Source organism: Orbicella faveolata, unplaced genomic scaffold (genome assembly GCF_042242905.1).
Source record: "Orbicella faveolata isolate gen_17 unplaced genomic scaffold, um_ofav_v1 contig_4, whole genome shotgun sequence".
In the NCBI taxonomy this organism is placed as follows: domain Eukaryota; kingdom Metazoa; phylum Cnidaria; class Anthozoa; order Scleractinia; family Merulinidae; genus Orbicella; species Orbicella faveolata.
The window spans coordinates 1,552,686-1,567,243 of NW_028301569.1; the positions used below are offsets into that span (position 1 = coordinate 1,552,686).

At 44.9% G+C, this 14,558-nt stretch overlaps 2 protein-coding genes and 1 pseudogene across 6 annotated transcripts in view; 1 reads left to right on the plus strand and 2 right to left on the minus strand.

The window, feature by feature from the left end:
- LOC110055695 (general transcription factor 3C polypeptide 1-like) overlaps positions 1–14,558 on the plus strand; it is a 282,425-nt gene that overhangs the window by 248,785 nt on the left and 19,082 nt on the right. The gene's annotated exons all lie outside the window — the stretch shown is intronic.
- On the minus strand, positions 7,372–7,881 carry LOC149100880 (uncharacterized). Its single transcript, XM_089276257.1, has one exon. It carries the CDS (start codon positions 7,879–7,881, stop codon positions 7,372–7,374), a length of 510 nt encoding a protein of 169 aa, XP_089132383.1.
- On the minus strand, positions 9,172–10,043 carry LOC149100881 (uncharacterized; annotated as a pseudogene).

Below are 14,558 nucleotides of genomic sequence, written 5' to 3' on the forward strand. Positions count from 1 at the left end.
TGTTTGTTTTAAACAAACATACCCATTCGCGTGGCTGTATAAAGTTCCCTCTGAGCAGACAATCCCAGCCGTTTGAAAACCTGAATCCCATCAGATGCCGTTGGCCAATCAAACAGCTGATTGGTTTTGTGAATGGATAGCAGCAGCCGTTCAAACGGATAACCTCAGCCATTCGAACGGATGAAGATTTTTTTTGAACGGATTAAGATTTTATTCGAACGGATGAAAACTTTTTTAGAACAAATAGCAGCAGCCGTTCGAACAGCTAGAAATTTTTCTCAACGGATGATCCAATCCATTCGAACGGCATCCCATCGATTACGAACGGATGACAAACGGATGGCAAATGGCAAGCGAACAGTTTTTAGGCGTTTGAACGGATAGCCGTGGTGTACGTTTTCGCGTGAGAGGTCACATATTAGTCACATCATTAAGAAACTTCCCAAGATCTCTTATGTAACGGTAGCCGTATACGTAGTAATGCATCAGTCAATTCCAGCAGTGCCCTTCCCCCCCTGGGCAACCACGGGGCATTTGCTCACCTTGTCAGGCTGAGCATTTACATACCCCGGGGCGACCCCGGGCATTTGACACATATGTTTTCGAAAGTGCCATGGATGAGTTCATTGGGAAAGACGAGGCGTTTGTTGAACAATAACTTGTCCTTCAGGGACTAGAGAAACTTGTAGATGTTTTAAAGGCGTGTTTTCTCAATTTTAGATATTTCTTCATTACTTGAAAGCATATAAATATAAGCGACAAGGTGAACTATATTTTGTTTATCACAAAACAATCACTGACGTAAACATGACTGTTTTGCATTTCGCATTCAAAACTAGCCTAGCATTATTTAAATTCATGAAAGTGGAGTTAAAATACTTAAGGTTTGCGAATTCAAATGATGCGATCTTCAAGACAGATCTTGCGAGCTTAAAATGCAATGCATCATCATTTAAAATGTCTTGATTCTTCACAGAAAAAGTAGCCTTTGAAAACAGGCACCTATCATCGCTCGCGGCTGGAGGCACGTCCTTCGTGATCCCAGCTATCCTCTAGCAAACTGTTAAAAACAAATATAAATAAATAAATATAATCAGAATCAACTAACACGTACTGTTGTCCTTGAAGTCTTACCATTGCGTTAAAATACTGAACAGTTGAATGTTTTATTCACTGATTAATAAAAAAAACTGCAGAGGTGTTGGAAGGTGACGATCCCAGGGACAGGGCATTTGCCCTCTTTCTTCGTCCCCACCCCGGGGCATTTAGACAGCTTATGTGTCCCCACCCCATTTACACACATAGAGAGTACTGGTTCTGGCACAGCTTGTATCCATATATGTTTTTCTGCTGCTGAAACGGCTCCCACCATTTTAAGCTTCGCGCAGGGCTCAGCTTAAAACGGTGGGAGTTGTTTCAGCAGCAGAAAAACAGATATGGATACAAGCTGTGTCCAGAACCAGTACTCTCTATGTGTGTGTGTTACACAACATAAAAGAAAACAAAGCGCGGATGTGCCACCGAAAATGCCTGCACTGATTATATACAAAAGTGTGCCAGAAATATTTTCCTATTGAAGAAGTATCTGCACATTTATATACGCCGAGATGGCTGCCGCAAGATATTCGTCCGATGTTCTGCAAATGTTTTACGGACCAATACTGATGATGGAAAACAGAAACCAAAGTGAACCATTAGAACCAGAAAAACATCCATTGTATGACAGATTCCAAACATACCAATACAATTCCCCAGATCTTCATACTTGGAGAATGGATGTATCCGAAAGAAATCCAAACAATAAAGATCTTTTAAGGTTTGCAAGAGAAAATAAAGAAAAGTTCACTGATTTGGCTGAACAAGAAATCAAAAGGTTAAAAAGCGCAAAAGTAAGTTTTGCGCTAGAAGTAAACTTTTCAAGAGAAAGAGACAGAAAGACTCAAGAAGTAAAGCACTTTTTTCGTGATAAAATCAACCAACCGAACCTTTTCATGAGGCCTGATAAGGCCCAGATAGAGCAAAAATTTGACGAATTTATTGAAAACACGAAAGGAGAAATAGAGCACTGGTCAGAGAATGGATCAGGATGGGAAGTTAAAAGAATAACGATTGCATACGTTGATGTCGAAATCTATCATCCAATTCCTGGAGGAACCTATTTGCCTCTTCCAGCTTGGCTGGCAAATAAGAAGGCAATATTTAACGTGAAAAACATAGACAATGAATGCCTGAAGTGGGCTCTCAGAGCCGCTTTATTCCCCCCAAAAGATGGGAAGAACGTGCAAAGAACAAGCAAATATCCGGTTAACGACGGTATTAACTATGAAGGCATCGATTTCCCAACACTGATAAAACAGATAGACAAGCTTGAGGCCCGAAACAAAAACCTCGCAATAAACGTATTTGGCTGTGAAAACAATAATGTGTTCCCACTCAGGCTTAGCAACAGAAGAGAAGAAAAGAATGTGAAGCAGGTAAACCTGCTATTAATTGAGTCAGGGGGAACACAGCACTATTGTTGTGTAAAACGGGTGAGCGCTTTGCTGTTTGATAAATCGTTGAACAATAAAACCCACTATTGCTTGATGTGCTTATCATGCTCGAGAACCACAAAAACTATTGCAATGGTGTGAACGGCAGGCCGACAAGGATCGAGATGCCAGAGGAGGGGAAAAACACCCTTTACTTCCAAAATCACAAAAAACAGATGAAGATGCCCTTCATGGTTTATGCGGACTTTGAGGCTTTAGTCAGAAAGATTCCAGGCTGCAAGCATGGGCCAGAGAGAGAGAGCAAAAAAGCTACACAGAAAACTGAAAGGCATGAGGCATGCGGGTATTCTTACATGGTTGTGAGAAGCGACGGTGAAGTTTCAGGGTCAAAAGTTTACAGGGGCGCAAACGCAGTGGGAACGTTTTTAAGCAACACTCTGCAGGAAGAGGAGAAAATAAGAGAGAGTTTGGCCGTACCAAAGCAGATTGATATGATGGCCGAAGACTGGGAAAAATTCAAAAATGCAAATGATTGCCATATTTGTAACAAAAGTTTGATAAAAGACGAATTCTTAGACTCAATACCCGTCTGCGACCATAACACAGGCAGTTATTGCGGCCAAAGTCAAAGGTTGTTATTACTTGGCACTCAAAAAAATAAAATTTGTTGGGCCAAAAAGAGAAAGAAAAGAAAAAGACAAAATAGACAAATGGATTGAAAAAAATCAGGAAACATGTTTGTTCTGCGCAGAATCTTTGATGAAGAAAAACTTCAGAGATGCAGTAAAGGACCATTGCCACATAACGGGCAGGTACCGCGGAGCCGCGCACAGCGAATGTAATAAGAAATTGCAAATAAATCCCAAGACAGACCAAATACCAGTTGTATTCCACAACCTGAGGGGCTACGACACACACCATTTAATGCAAGCGATGTCGCAGCTGGAGAAAGAGGTGAAATGCATCGCCAACAACATGGAGAAATACATCACATTTTCAGTCGGACGTCTGCGTTTCATCGACAGCTTGAACTTTTTGCAAGGAAGCCTTGATTCACTTGTTAGCGCAACACCGAAGGAGTCATTGAAAATAACATCAACGATTTCAAAAGGCAGCGACCTGCTTTACAAAAAAAGGGATCTACCCTTATGAGTACATGGACTCATGGGAAAGATTTAGCGAGACAAGGCTTCGGGACAAAGAGAAGCTTTGCAGCAAGCTGAACGACAAGCACATAACAGACGAAGAGTATGCGCACGCGCAGACTGTCTGGGAGGCTTTTGAATGCAAAACGCTGGGCGATTATCACGATCTTTACATGAAAACGGATGTCGCCCTTTTGGTGGATGTTTTTGAGAACCTCCGAAACCTTTGCCAAGAGCAGTACGGATTAGATTCGGCGCATTATTACACATCGCCAGGCCTGAGCTGGGACGTGCTCTTGAAAAAGACGAGGGTCGAGCTTGAGCTATTCACAGACCTTGAAATGCATCTATTCGTGGAAAGGGGAATGCAGGGCGGAATCTCCATGGTAAGCAAGAGATACGCTAAGGCAAACAACCCGCTAGTACCAGACTATGACCCAAGCAAGCCAAAAAAATACATCATGTATCTCGACGCAAACAACCTTTACGGATGGGCAATGAGCAAGTCCCTCCCGAAAAGAGATTTCAAATGGAAACGTGTTATGCCCACAGAGGAGGAGATCCTAAAGAAAAAAGAAAACGCAAAGAATGGTCGGATTCTTGAGGTTGATCTTGAATATCCAGCAGAACTGCACGAGGAGCACAACGGCTATCCCCTGGCGCTGGAGACAAAGGCCGTGAAAAAGGAATGGATGTCGGAAACCAAAAGAGGATGATGGAAGACCTGGAGCTGAAACCCCCGGACAGCAAGAAACTGCTGCTGACGCTTGAGGACAAAAGCAAATATGTTGTGCATTACAGAAACTTGCAGTTTTATCTGAGGCAGGGCATGAAACTAAAGCGCGTGCACGGGGTGTTGGAGTTCGAACAAGAATGCTGGATGGAGCCGTACATCCGGATGAACACAGAATTTAGGAAAAACGCAAAGAGCGACTTTGAAAAGAACTTTTACAAGCTCATGAATAACTCAGTTTTCGGCAAAACCATGGAAAATCTGCGTAACCATGTTGACATAAAAATAGTGCGCACCAATGAGACAAAGAAAATAAGGAAACTGGTTGCCAGCCCTTTGTTCTCAAGGCACGTTTTCTTTTCAAACGACCTGGTCGGAATCGACATCCAAAAAAGCAAGCTGCTTCTCAACAAGCCGGTCTACACGGGGATGACGATCCTTGACAACAGCAAGATCCTGATGTACGACTTCTTTTACAACGAGCTAAAAAAACAATATGGCTCAAGGTGCGAGCTCTTGTACACAGACACCGACAGCCTTCTGCTTGAGATTGAAACGGATGACGTTTACAAAGACATCAAAACGAACAAAAATCTGTATGATACGAGTGACTACCCAAAGGAGCATCCACTCCACTCAAACACCAACAAAAAGGTCTTGGGCAAAATGAAAGACGAATGTCCCGGAACCCCCATAGCAGAGTGTGTGTGTCTGAGACCGAAAATGTACTCTATCTTGAAGGCGGACGAAAAAAATATCAAAAAAGCAAAGGGCGTAAAAAAGAGCATTGTCAAGAAACAAATAATGCATGAACAGTACAAGGAAACGCTTTTTGGTGCGAAGCAGCTAAGGCACGGAATGAACATTCTTTGAAGCGAGGGACACGAGATCTACGGCATGCATCTTAACAAAATTTCGCTTTCGCCATTTGATTCAAAGCGATCGATAGGCGAAGACGGTTTCCATACAAAAGCTTACGGGTACACCAACATGCATATATTGCCAACATTAACAGATGATGAACTTAGAGAGTTGGAAGCCGAAGTTTCAAAGTTGCTCTGGGGGTAATTGTGTGTTTGGAGGGACAACCAGCAGTTCTTCACGCACAAAGCTGCGCTTGGGACCGTCACACAAATAGTAGAGAACGGGTTGATCCAGTTTGGTAAAAGATCTTTCAATACTGTAAACTTTCAAAGACCAGATTGGGTCTGTGGCTCTTTTTACACCGCCTTCAAGCTCTCCAGGCTGGTAGAGATAACAAACTTGGGCAAGAGAGGGGAGTATTTTTTCGCTTTTTCCAACAGGCCTTGAATAAGATGTTGATGGCCTTGCATAAACAGCTTTTTGTTTGATGGCAACGGCGGGTTTCTTGCCGATAAGGTTTGTTACCTCGTTCAAAGCCGAAACAACCTCTGAAAGTCTTTTCACCCAGGCAGTGGACTGCTGGCCCTCAATGAGTTACATTTCCATGGCGTACTGGTGGCCGAACAAGCGCTCAGCCAGGGTGTGGTTGAAACGTTCAACAATGGCCTGGTCACAGTGAATGTCAACGTGCCCGCGCCGGATATATGTTTTGTGCTTTTCCATCTCTTTTGTGACAGCGCCCATGAATTCGCGCCCGGGGTCAACCTGCAGCATTTGAGGCCATTTCAGAGGCGAGCGCTTGTAAATCTTCTGAAAGGCCTGGGCAACCTCATCAGAATTTTCAGGCGTTCGGCCTCTTTGTAGCGGCTGGCCACGTTGACAACGGTCAGCGCGTATTTGAAAACTTTGCGCCCACGGGGTAGTTTGTCGTGCAGCAGAAAAAGAAGGTCCACCTGGTGGACCGAGTTGGGTGCGGGAACGTCGAATTTCAGCCCAGGAATTCACCTGGGCGCGGGGAGGAATATCTGCCAGAGCACTTGCTTGATCAGCCACTTTTTTGTGGTTTCCTCAGGTACCTTGGCGGCTTCGGCTAATTTTTTGATAGCGGCGATACCTTTCCAGTAGCCCCCGGGGCCGTAGTATATCTTTGCGAGTTTGGCGTCCATTGGTACTATAAGAAGGAGTTAAAAAAGTTTAAAGGAACCGGAAGGCTACGTAGCCCAGAGCGAGCCCACGAACATTAGTTCACCATTTTTTCTGCTGCTCGCTCAGCTGATAGAAATCTGAGAACTTGGGCTCTTTGGGGGTATCATTCGTTTGTCAGGATGCGGCTGGTTGTAGAGTTTGAAGGCGTAGTCAGTGTTGGTGAAGTTCTGCTTGGCCTCCTTTGTTTCAGCGTTAGTCGCAATCCAGTCTAGAAGTTTGGTGCGGTCGCGCGTGTATTTGGCATAAGCCACTTGATACGCCTTGAGGGCTTTGTCATGGCATTTTGTTTTCTTCGAGTGCAGTCTTGCCACCCCCGCCAATCACCCTCGCCAGATAATTTCCGCCGATAGAAGCCGTGGCGTTCAATACAGCCCCGTCAACCATAATCGTGATGCTTGCCATGGTGTTATATATATCGGAAGCTTTTTTCAAATCATTAATTTCAGATGCTGGTGGGAAGGATTTTTTGGTCCTCGAGGTACTCTTTGAGCGCAATGCTACCCGCCACGATGGCGGTGAACTTCACGTAATTCATCGCGATGCTGCTGGGATCAGAAGTAAAATTCTCTTTTGTAACCTTTTTTGCAGCCCAGCCGATGCCAGCAGCTAAGCCAGTGATAGTAGCGGCATCAATGACGGTCTTGACAAGCTTATTGTTCTTTTCGGACATGGTGCGTTCGATATTAGGAAAGAAACAAAAGTTTAAACCACATTAATTTATATCTTCTTCTTCATCTTCTTCATCTTCTTCGTCTTCTTCTATTCTTATTTTTCTTATTTCTTCTCCGTCCTTATCAAAATATTCTGAACACAAAAGATCACGGACTGTATGAAAAACCTTTACGTTGAAGTCGTACCATAATATTGAAATGCTGTGGGAATCTGGGGAACATCAACTATTAGCATGTTGATATATTTCACTAGGAAAAGTTTAAATCATTTTTTTTAAACCTTTTGGCTGTGTCGCGCGAGCAGGTTCTGGCTCAACAAGCGAGGGCTCAGGGGCGGGCTCAGGCGTTTTCTTTTTGGCGAATACAACCTTGAGCTCTTCCCGTTTAAAATAAATCCCAACCAGTGAAACGACTAAGCTGCCAACAGCAAGCCATTGGGTGGTGCTGAGGCTGCCATTTTTTTCTCTGCTGCACTTTTGGCTTTCGTCTTCTGTAGTCGGGGCTGGCTCAGAGGCCGCTGTGGTGGCTTTTGCCTTGTTGTTCGCAATATAAGCCTCAGCGGCTTTTTTCTGTTGTTCCCAGGCCAGCCACGTTCTTTCAGCAACCATTTTTCCAGCAGCCACACGCTTGGGATTTTTTACGCGCTGCGCTGTCGTTGTTGCAGTTGGAGTTGTCGCTTGCTGTGTGATATCGGCGGCAGGTGCTGTCTGGGTCTCACCCTGCGAATTTGCCGTGACGACAGGTGCGCTCTCAGATTTTTTGGTAGACATTCTGAAACAAATGCGTATGCTGAGCAAATAATTATAATAATGCTGAGCAATACTGTGGTCGTTCTGCAATCACTCAGTGGGCGTTGAGGATTGCTGTTGAGGAATTTCTTCCAGTTTTGCTTTGTCCCTTCTCTCCAAATGCGAGTTAAAATCAATATGTTTTGTGGTGATCAGCACTGCGTTGGCCGCAGCAAGAAACCAGCCACACTTCAAAGCAAGGTTGCCGGCCAGATTGGAGAGCTCTTTGTTTATGATGTAGTCGTTTCTGAGTTCTTTTTGGTAAGCATCGATGTCTATGATTTTAATGGTCATTCCAACCACTTTGGATGCAAGAAAAATAAAGCTGTCGATCAAACTTTCTGTTGTCTCTGAGCCCACATATGTCTCGTACCTTTTGGTGTATTTCTCGACCTCTTTGTCTCTCAGGCACTTCACCTGCTCGTGGGTTAACTGCACTCCAATGGCCTCTTTGGCTTTGCCTTTAGACACCAGCACGGCCAGCTGCTCACGAAGAGCAGGAATGTCAGGTCCGGGGGCGGTTGGAACTATGCCACCTGCTGGACCACTCGGCAGCTCGGGCTCGGTTTGAAGTAGGTTCATAACTTCTGCTAATGCGGTCTCTTCTTCAGCCATTGTTCAAGGCTATATATTCAACTTTCATTTTTTTATTCAAAATAACTTTACCCCGTAGGGGTGGCGAAGCGAGAACACGAGATAAGAGAACTTTCTCTCTTTCAGCTTTGAAACCAGACCTTTGTACTCATCCTGAGAGAGTTCGCCAGCGTAATCATCAAAAATGGCTTTCGTGGTCTTGGCCGAGGGGGTGTAAAAGAGAACGATCGCCGCCACGTTCTCCCGGAAGGAAGCTGTTATGCCGGTCATCTTCTGAGTCAGCACCCAAATGCTGATGCCCATATGTCGAGCAGAAAAGGCGAGATTCACCAGCTTGCCTGTACGCCCTTTCACATCTTTGGAGGCTGTGCAATCATTGAATATTATGAACGTGTTGGTGCCCTCAAAAAGCCATCTCACTAGCTTCAATCATTTTTCCACGTCGTGTTGCTCGCATACTATCACATTCATTCTTGGATCATTTTCACCAATTCAGTGGTAGGTCTTGTTCTGCACGAATGTCGGGCAGATGAGCACGATGTAGTCGAACTTGAAGCGGAAAGGGCCGTAGATCTGGTCTACTGCAAACCTTGATTTGCCTGAGTTAGTCGGCCCCACAATGAGAGCGTTGAAGGGTATCTTGCTTGGGTCCATGTTCATATTCAATTCTGCACAGAATCAAACTGTCTGTCCATAATGTTGAACTGGGAGTTGGAGATGACGAATATGTGGCAGTTCATGTTTCCTGAGCCTTCGGCTTTCTGCTCGATTTCCAGCTGGACACCATCTGTACTGTTCACAATGCGCGTGCCGCTTCCATACATTGACTGATCCGCCATGGAGGGCATATCAATCACAAGCCCGAACTTATCACCGGTGTAAAAATTTTCCAAATTCATATGCTCAGTTTTATTTTTTTCCTTCACAAAGAAGCGTTGGGCCTCTTCCCACATGTCCTTGCCTTCGTCGCCGTTGTTGTAAACCATTTTGGGTGAGCCGTTGATCGTGACGCTGACTTTAGTCAGATCTGGGAAGATGTATTTTTCTGAATCTCTGGTGCCATCAACATACGGCTCTATGAACAGTAGCAGGATTGCTTTTAGTGACCTTTTTTGGGCATCGACTTTGATGTTGAGCCTCGTGTCGGTGTGTTTTTTGAAGATCACCACTTCAGAACGCATCACGTGGTCATAGGCGAACTCTTTGCTGCTAGAGTAAACGCTGTGCGCCTCGTCTGCCAGAGTCTTGCTGCAGATCATTTCATACTCGAGCTGGATGTTGGTCAGCTTGTATTTCAGCTGGGTTGAATCAGAGCCTCTGACCACATGTTCAGTTTCAGCAAGGGTTACTTCGAATACGAGGTTGTTGTAAAGGGCCTGGGGGTAGAAAGCGCCGTGGTCAGTTACGATCTGATGGTCAAGCCTGATCCGGTACTTGCTTCCGTATACCTCTTTAAGCTTGTTTTCAGCGTCGATGCCCGAGGTTTTCTTGTCTCCCGCGCTTGAGCGGATCTTGCATAGATCCTCGCTCTGAATCCCTTCGAGGATCATGCCGTCTCGCTTTTCCTGCAAAAGGAAAAGGTCATCAAAGATTTTGTAGATGCCATATCCCACCGTGTCTTGCAGGGTATTGCCTCCAAACTTCATGACACTTCACTGACACTTCTTATCAGGAAGAAACCCCTTTGCTCAGTAATTTCATTCATCTCGATGACAAACCGGCCCTGATTGAAAGGGCAAGAGAAAAAATCAGAAGATGGTTCCCGAAGGTAGACTTAAAAAAATTGGGCCCAATCGGTTTCAGCAAAAAAGGTAATGAATCTGAGATCGTTTCATTTGGCCCCAGTGGGGGTGACTACAAAATTTTCAAGATTGGCCACAAAGGGTTACAAAAAACTTTCACAGATGCAAAAAAAGCAGCTCTGGGACCAAGAGCTGAAGACATCATAGTTGAAGACCGCGACACCATCAGAGAACAACACCAAAGACTGATAGAGACAGAGACCCAACTACAACAGGCGGAAACACTCTCTTCGCAAAGAGAAGAAGAAAAGAAAGAAGTGGAAGTTCTGAGGCGTAAAATCGTGCAAACTAATGTTCAGATTGATGCCATTCAGGATAAACAAGGTTTCAATATTGAAAGTGAAGCAGAGCTGCGTAGGCTGAAACAACTGAAAAAGAACTATCAAACCGATCTTGAAAACAAGAAAAAAGAATTGGACTCGCTTACAAAAAAAGCAAGAAACATAGAAAAAGAACAAGCCAACGTTGACAGACTCAGGGCCAGCCTCGCAGCAAAAGGAAGTGAAACAAACACCATGGAAGAAAGGCTCAACCAAACAAAACCGTTGGACAACGTGAAAGAGCAGGAAAGCGAGCTGGAGTGCCAAAACGAGGAAGACCAGGTAATCCTCCAAGATGAGAATGCCTCGCCCTCCGACATACAAGCCGCAGAAGGCAGAGTGGCAGAAAGAAATGAGGAGCTTGCGCGTTTGCAAACTCAGATTGCGGAAAGGGAAAGGGCGCAGCCTCTCTCGGAAAGGGTCAAAGAGATCTTCAAAAAATACGGGACGGTCACTGCAATTCTTCTAGCCACGGGGGTCACAATCGGCACTGTCGTGGGCTCAATCACTAACGCTTTGAAAGCCACCGGCAAAGATTTGGGGAAAGGCCTGAAAGATATTGGCTCTAAACTCGCTTCTATTCTGCCCGGGCTGATTGGCTCGATTGTGAGCTTTCTATTCAAAGCCGCCGGCCAAGTCATCGGGTTTCTGGCAGAGCACACCTGGCTGCTTGTTCTCGCTGCGGTGGCGTTTTTGTTCGAAAAATATTTTAAGAAGCAGCAGTAGCTTGCCGCCAACCATGAACAGCAAAGCCGATAAGCCTACTACACTGACAATTACCGACATTTTGTTTATTTCATGTTGCGGTGTTTTATCTGGAGCCTTGGGCTCTATTTTTTGCGCCGTTGGCTGTGCTTGCTGAGTTTCGGACGAAGCTGATTTTCTTGATTCGGCTGTTGCAGCTTTGTGAATCGGGTTGGAAGGATGGCTGTTGGGAGGGTTAATTTTTGACGGGCTGCCTGCCATGAGTTTGAGCGCAGCTTTTTTTGTCTCCGGGTTTACCTCGTTGTTGACACCAAGTTTCATCCCGGAGACCGCCTGTTTCAGCTTGTTGTTGTAACCGATTGTGCTTTTGGTGTTGATTATCATTTGCGCGGGCATAAGCCAGGCCATGGGGGCTACAGCAAGATTGAGCCTAACCTTTGCTTGATCCACTGCGAGCTGGTACCTTTGCACGCTCTTGGCCAGGTCGGGCTGTCTGATCGCGTCTTCCATCAGCACCAGGAACTCGCTCTGTGCTTCTTTCGCCCGGCCACCAGAGCTGAGAATGCTACTTCTCACATTTACATGTGCGCCCAGGATGCAGTAAACGAAAGCCTCGATTGACTGATTTATTCTCAACAACCCTGACTGCGTCAAACCTGATGCTGTGTTTGGTGCAAACCAGTCCGATTGGGTATCAGAAGCGGCCCCCGGCTCGATGAAATAAATCAGGTTTCCTTTTATCGCTTTCCCTCCTTCATCACTGAATTTGTTCCATCACAGGTATAGGTAGTCAGTTTTCGACGCACCGGACGCGTAAACGTAAACGCTTCCCAGACCGTGGTTTGGCTCGTATATGAAGCAAAAATCGCTCGAGGGGTCTATGCCGAACTCCCTGCATAGCCTTTTGTACGAAGCAACGTCATAATGATTATTGAATTCGCTGAAAGGCGGATCTCCGGGCAACACGCTTATGCTCTGAATTCCTCCAAGCTGGTACAAAATGCGCCTGACGGTGAAATACACGTGGAAGGTGAAAAAAGCTCTTATCTGCGGGGGGAGATTTATCCCGTTGTCAAAGATTTCACGAGAAATTCTGCACCCTTGTGTCGTGCAGAAAACCGGAAAGTTCAGCTGTTGCGGCCAATATTTCATGTCAGGCCCTCCTAACCAGTGTTTTGATTCGGTTCCAGAAGTGTGCCTGAGTTTGGTTTTTTGAAATATTTCTCGGAATTTTGTCGTGAAATATTGGTCAGGCGTGATGTAGATTTCGGTGTTGAATATTTTCTTCAAGCTTGGCGCTTTGCTGTCGAAAGGTTCCGCAGGGATTGCCAAAGAAACTTTTGAACCAAGTGGCGACAATTGATAAGGAAAACCACCGCTTTCTCCCAAACCAAGTGCTTCTTTCATTTCCGCACTCCAATACCGCCTGTCTGAGCCGAAGACACTTTGAAACGAGCCTTCGCTTTCTTTGAAAAACACCTCTGCGGTTGCGTTGTTTTTCTCGTCGACGCTTTCTTGTGAAACGAACCGGCTTTTGTCCGCTTTTGGAAAGTGGTTTAAAAAATTTGTCCACGCCTTTTTCTTCGCGGCATCCGCTTTTTTCGCAAAAACTCAGGATCTTTCCACAAATTCGCCATTGTATTTGAACACAATTTTTTTGTTAAATATAAAATGGTTGTTCTCACTATTGTCACACAAGAAAACAGCAAGACTATCTATTTTGAAGAGCCGATACCAAAAGTACATTTCATGAAACTCATATCTTGTAGTTTATTCAACAGCTGGGACAATTTGAAAAAAGAAGGTTCAGCCACCTTGGAGATAAAGACAGAGATAAAGCTGTATCAATCAGTAAAATAATCCCAGGGCATTACAGTTTAGAAAGGATGGCAAAAGAAATAGAAGGTCTGTTCGGCAAATATGGCTATAAACAGTTGGAAACATCAATAAATCAACCTGTTGGCCAGCTTGTAATCAGAAATTTTGGACAAAAACCGATAGAACTTGATCGTGATTTAGCCAATTTTCTTGGTATTGGGTGAAAGTTGCATACTTTTACATTTGTAAAAAGGTTTACAGCTCCAATGACATATTTTATTCATTGTGATCTGATCGACAAAGAACAAAATCTGTTCAATAGAAAAAGGTCAGATCTCTTAGCCCTGTTTGATGTGAAAGGGGAGCCTTTTGAAAAGGTAAGCTACAATGGTTCTCCGCAACAGGTTTTGCGTGACTGCTCTACAGACACGTTTATAAAAAGCATCACTATTAGCGTCAAAGATGAAAATGGCAAACTCTTTGATTTCAAGGGCTTACCGCTTCTTTTTGAATTAGAGTTAAATTAAATTTCTTTATATACAATGTCTTCAATAAATCTGTTGCCTTCCGCTCCTCCTGCCGAGATTGAAAGAAGAATCTATCCAAGCCTTCCCGAAACGACAAATGCCGAGAATTTCCGGCTAACTGAAATAAGTAAAATTGAAAAAGAAATATCTGTTGAGATTGAGCATTACAGGTTTGTGTTGAAAAAATATAAAAAAGCCCGGAAAGAGATTCACTATTCCGTGGTTGGCCTTGGCGCCGTCACGGCAGCTCTGTCTTCTGGGGCTGTTGCAACATCACTCACTGGTGTTGGAATTGTTATCAGCGCGCCTGTTGCCGCGATAGCAGCTTTGTCTGGCGCAGTTTCCACTGGCCTGTCCGTTGTCAACAAGAAGCTTGAACGCAAAATTAATAAGCACTCGAGAATCCATTCTCTGGCTATTGCAAAACATGATTCGATAAACAGGTCTGTCTCACAAGCTCTGAATGATAATTGTGTTTCTGACACGGAGTTTCAACTGATCACACGTGAAATATATCGCCAACTTAAAGAGACTTTACCATCGAACTTTGCGCAAAAACAAACAAATCCACGCCAGCCAGATCTTACTGTCACACGTGACGTTGAGTGACAGGTCACACAAAAGGTCAAAAGCCCTGTCGGGGTGCTCGTTGGCTGTTCTTGCCTAGCCCCAGCTAGGACTTTCCCGCCGCTGACAAGGCGGCTGTCGATTCCCATTTTACCTGTGGGAACGAGGTTTGAGATCCTGAGGGACCTCTGAGCACCCCCCAGTCTCCACTGGGCCAGGGCGGGTTCACCCGGGGTTATCGCCGTGGACAGCCTCACCCCATACCCCTGACAAGCGTCTGTACGTGCCATATTAGGAATCAGAGGGGGCCAACCTCACATCCAAAA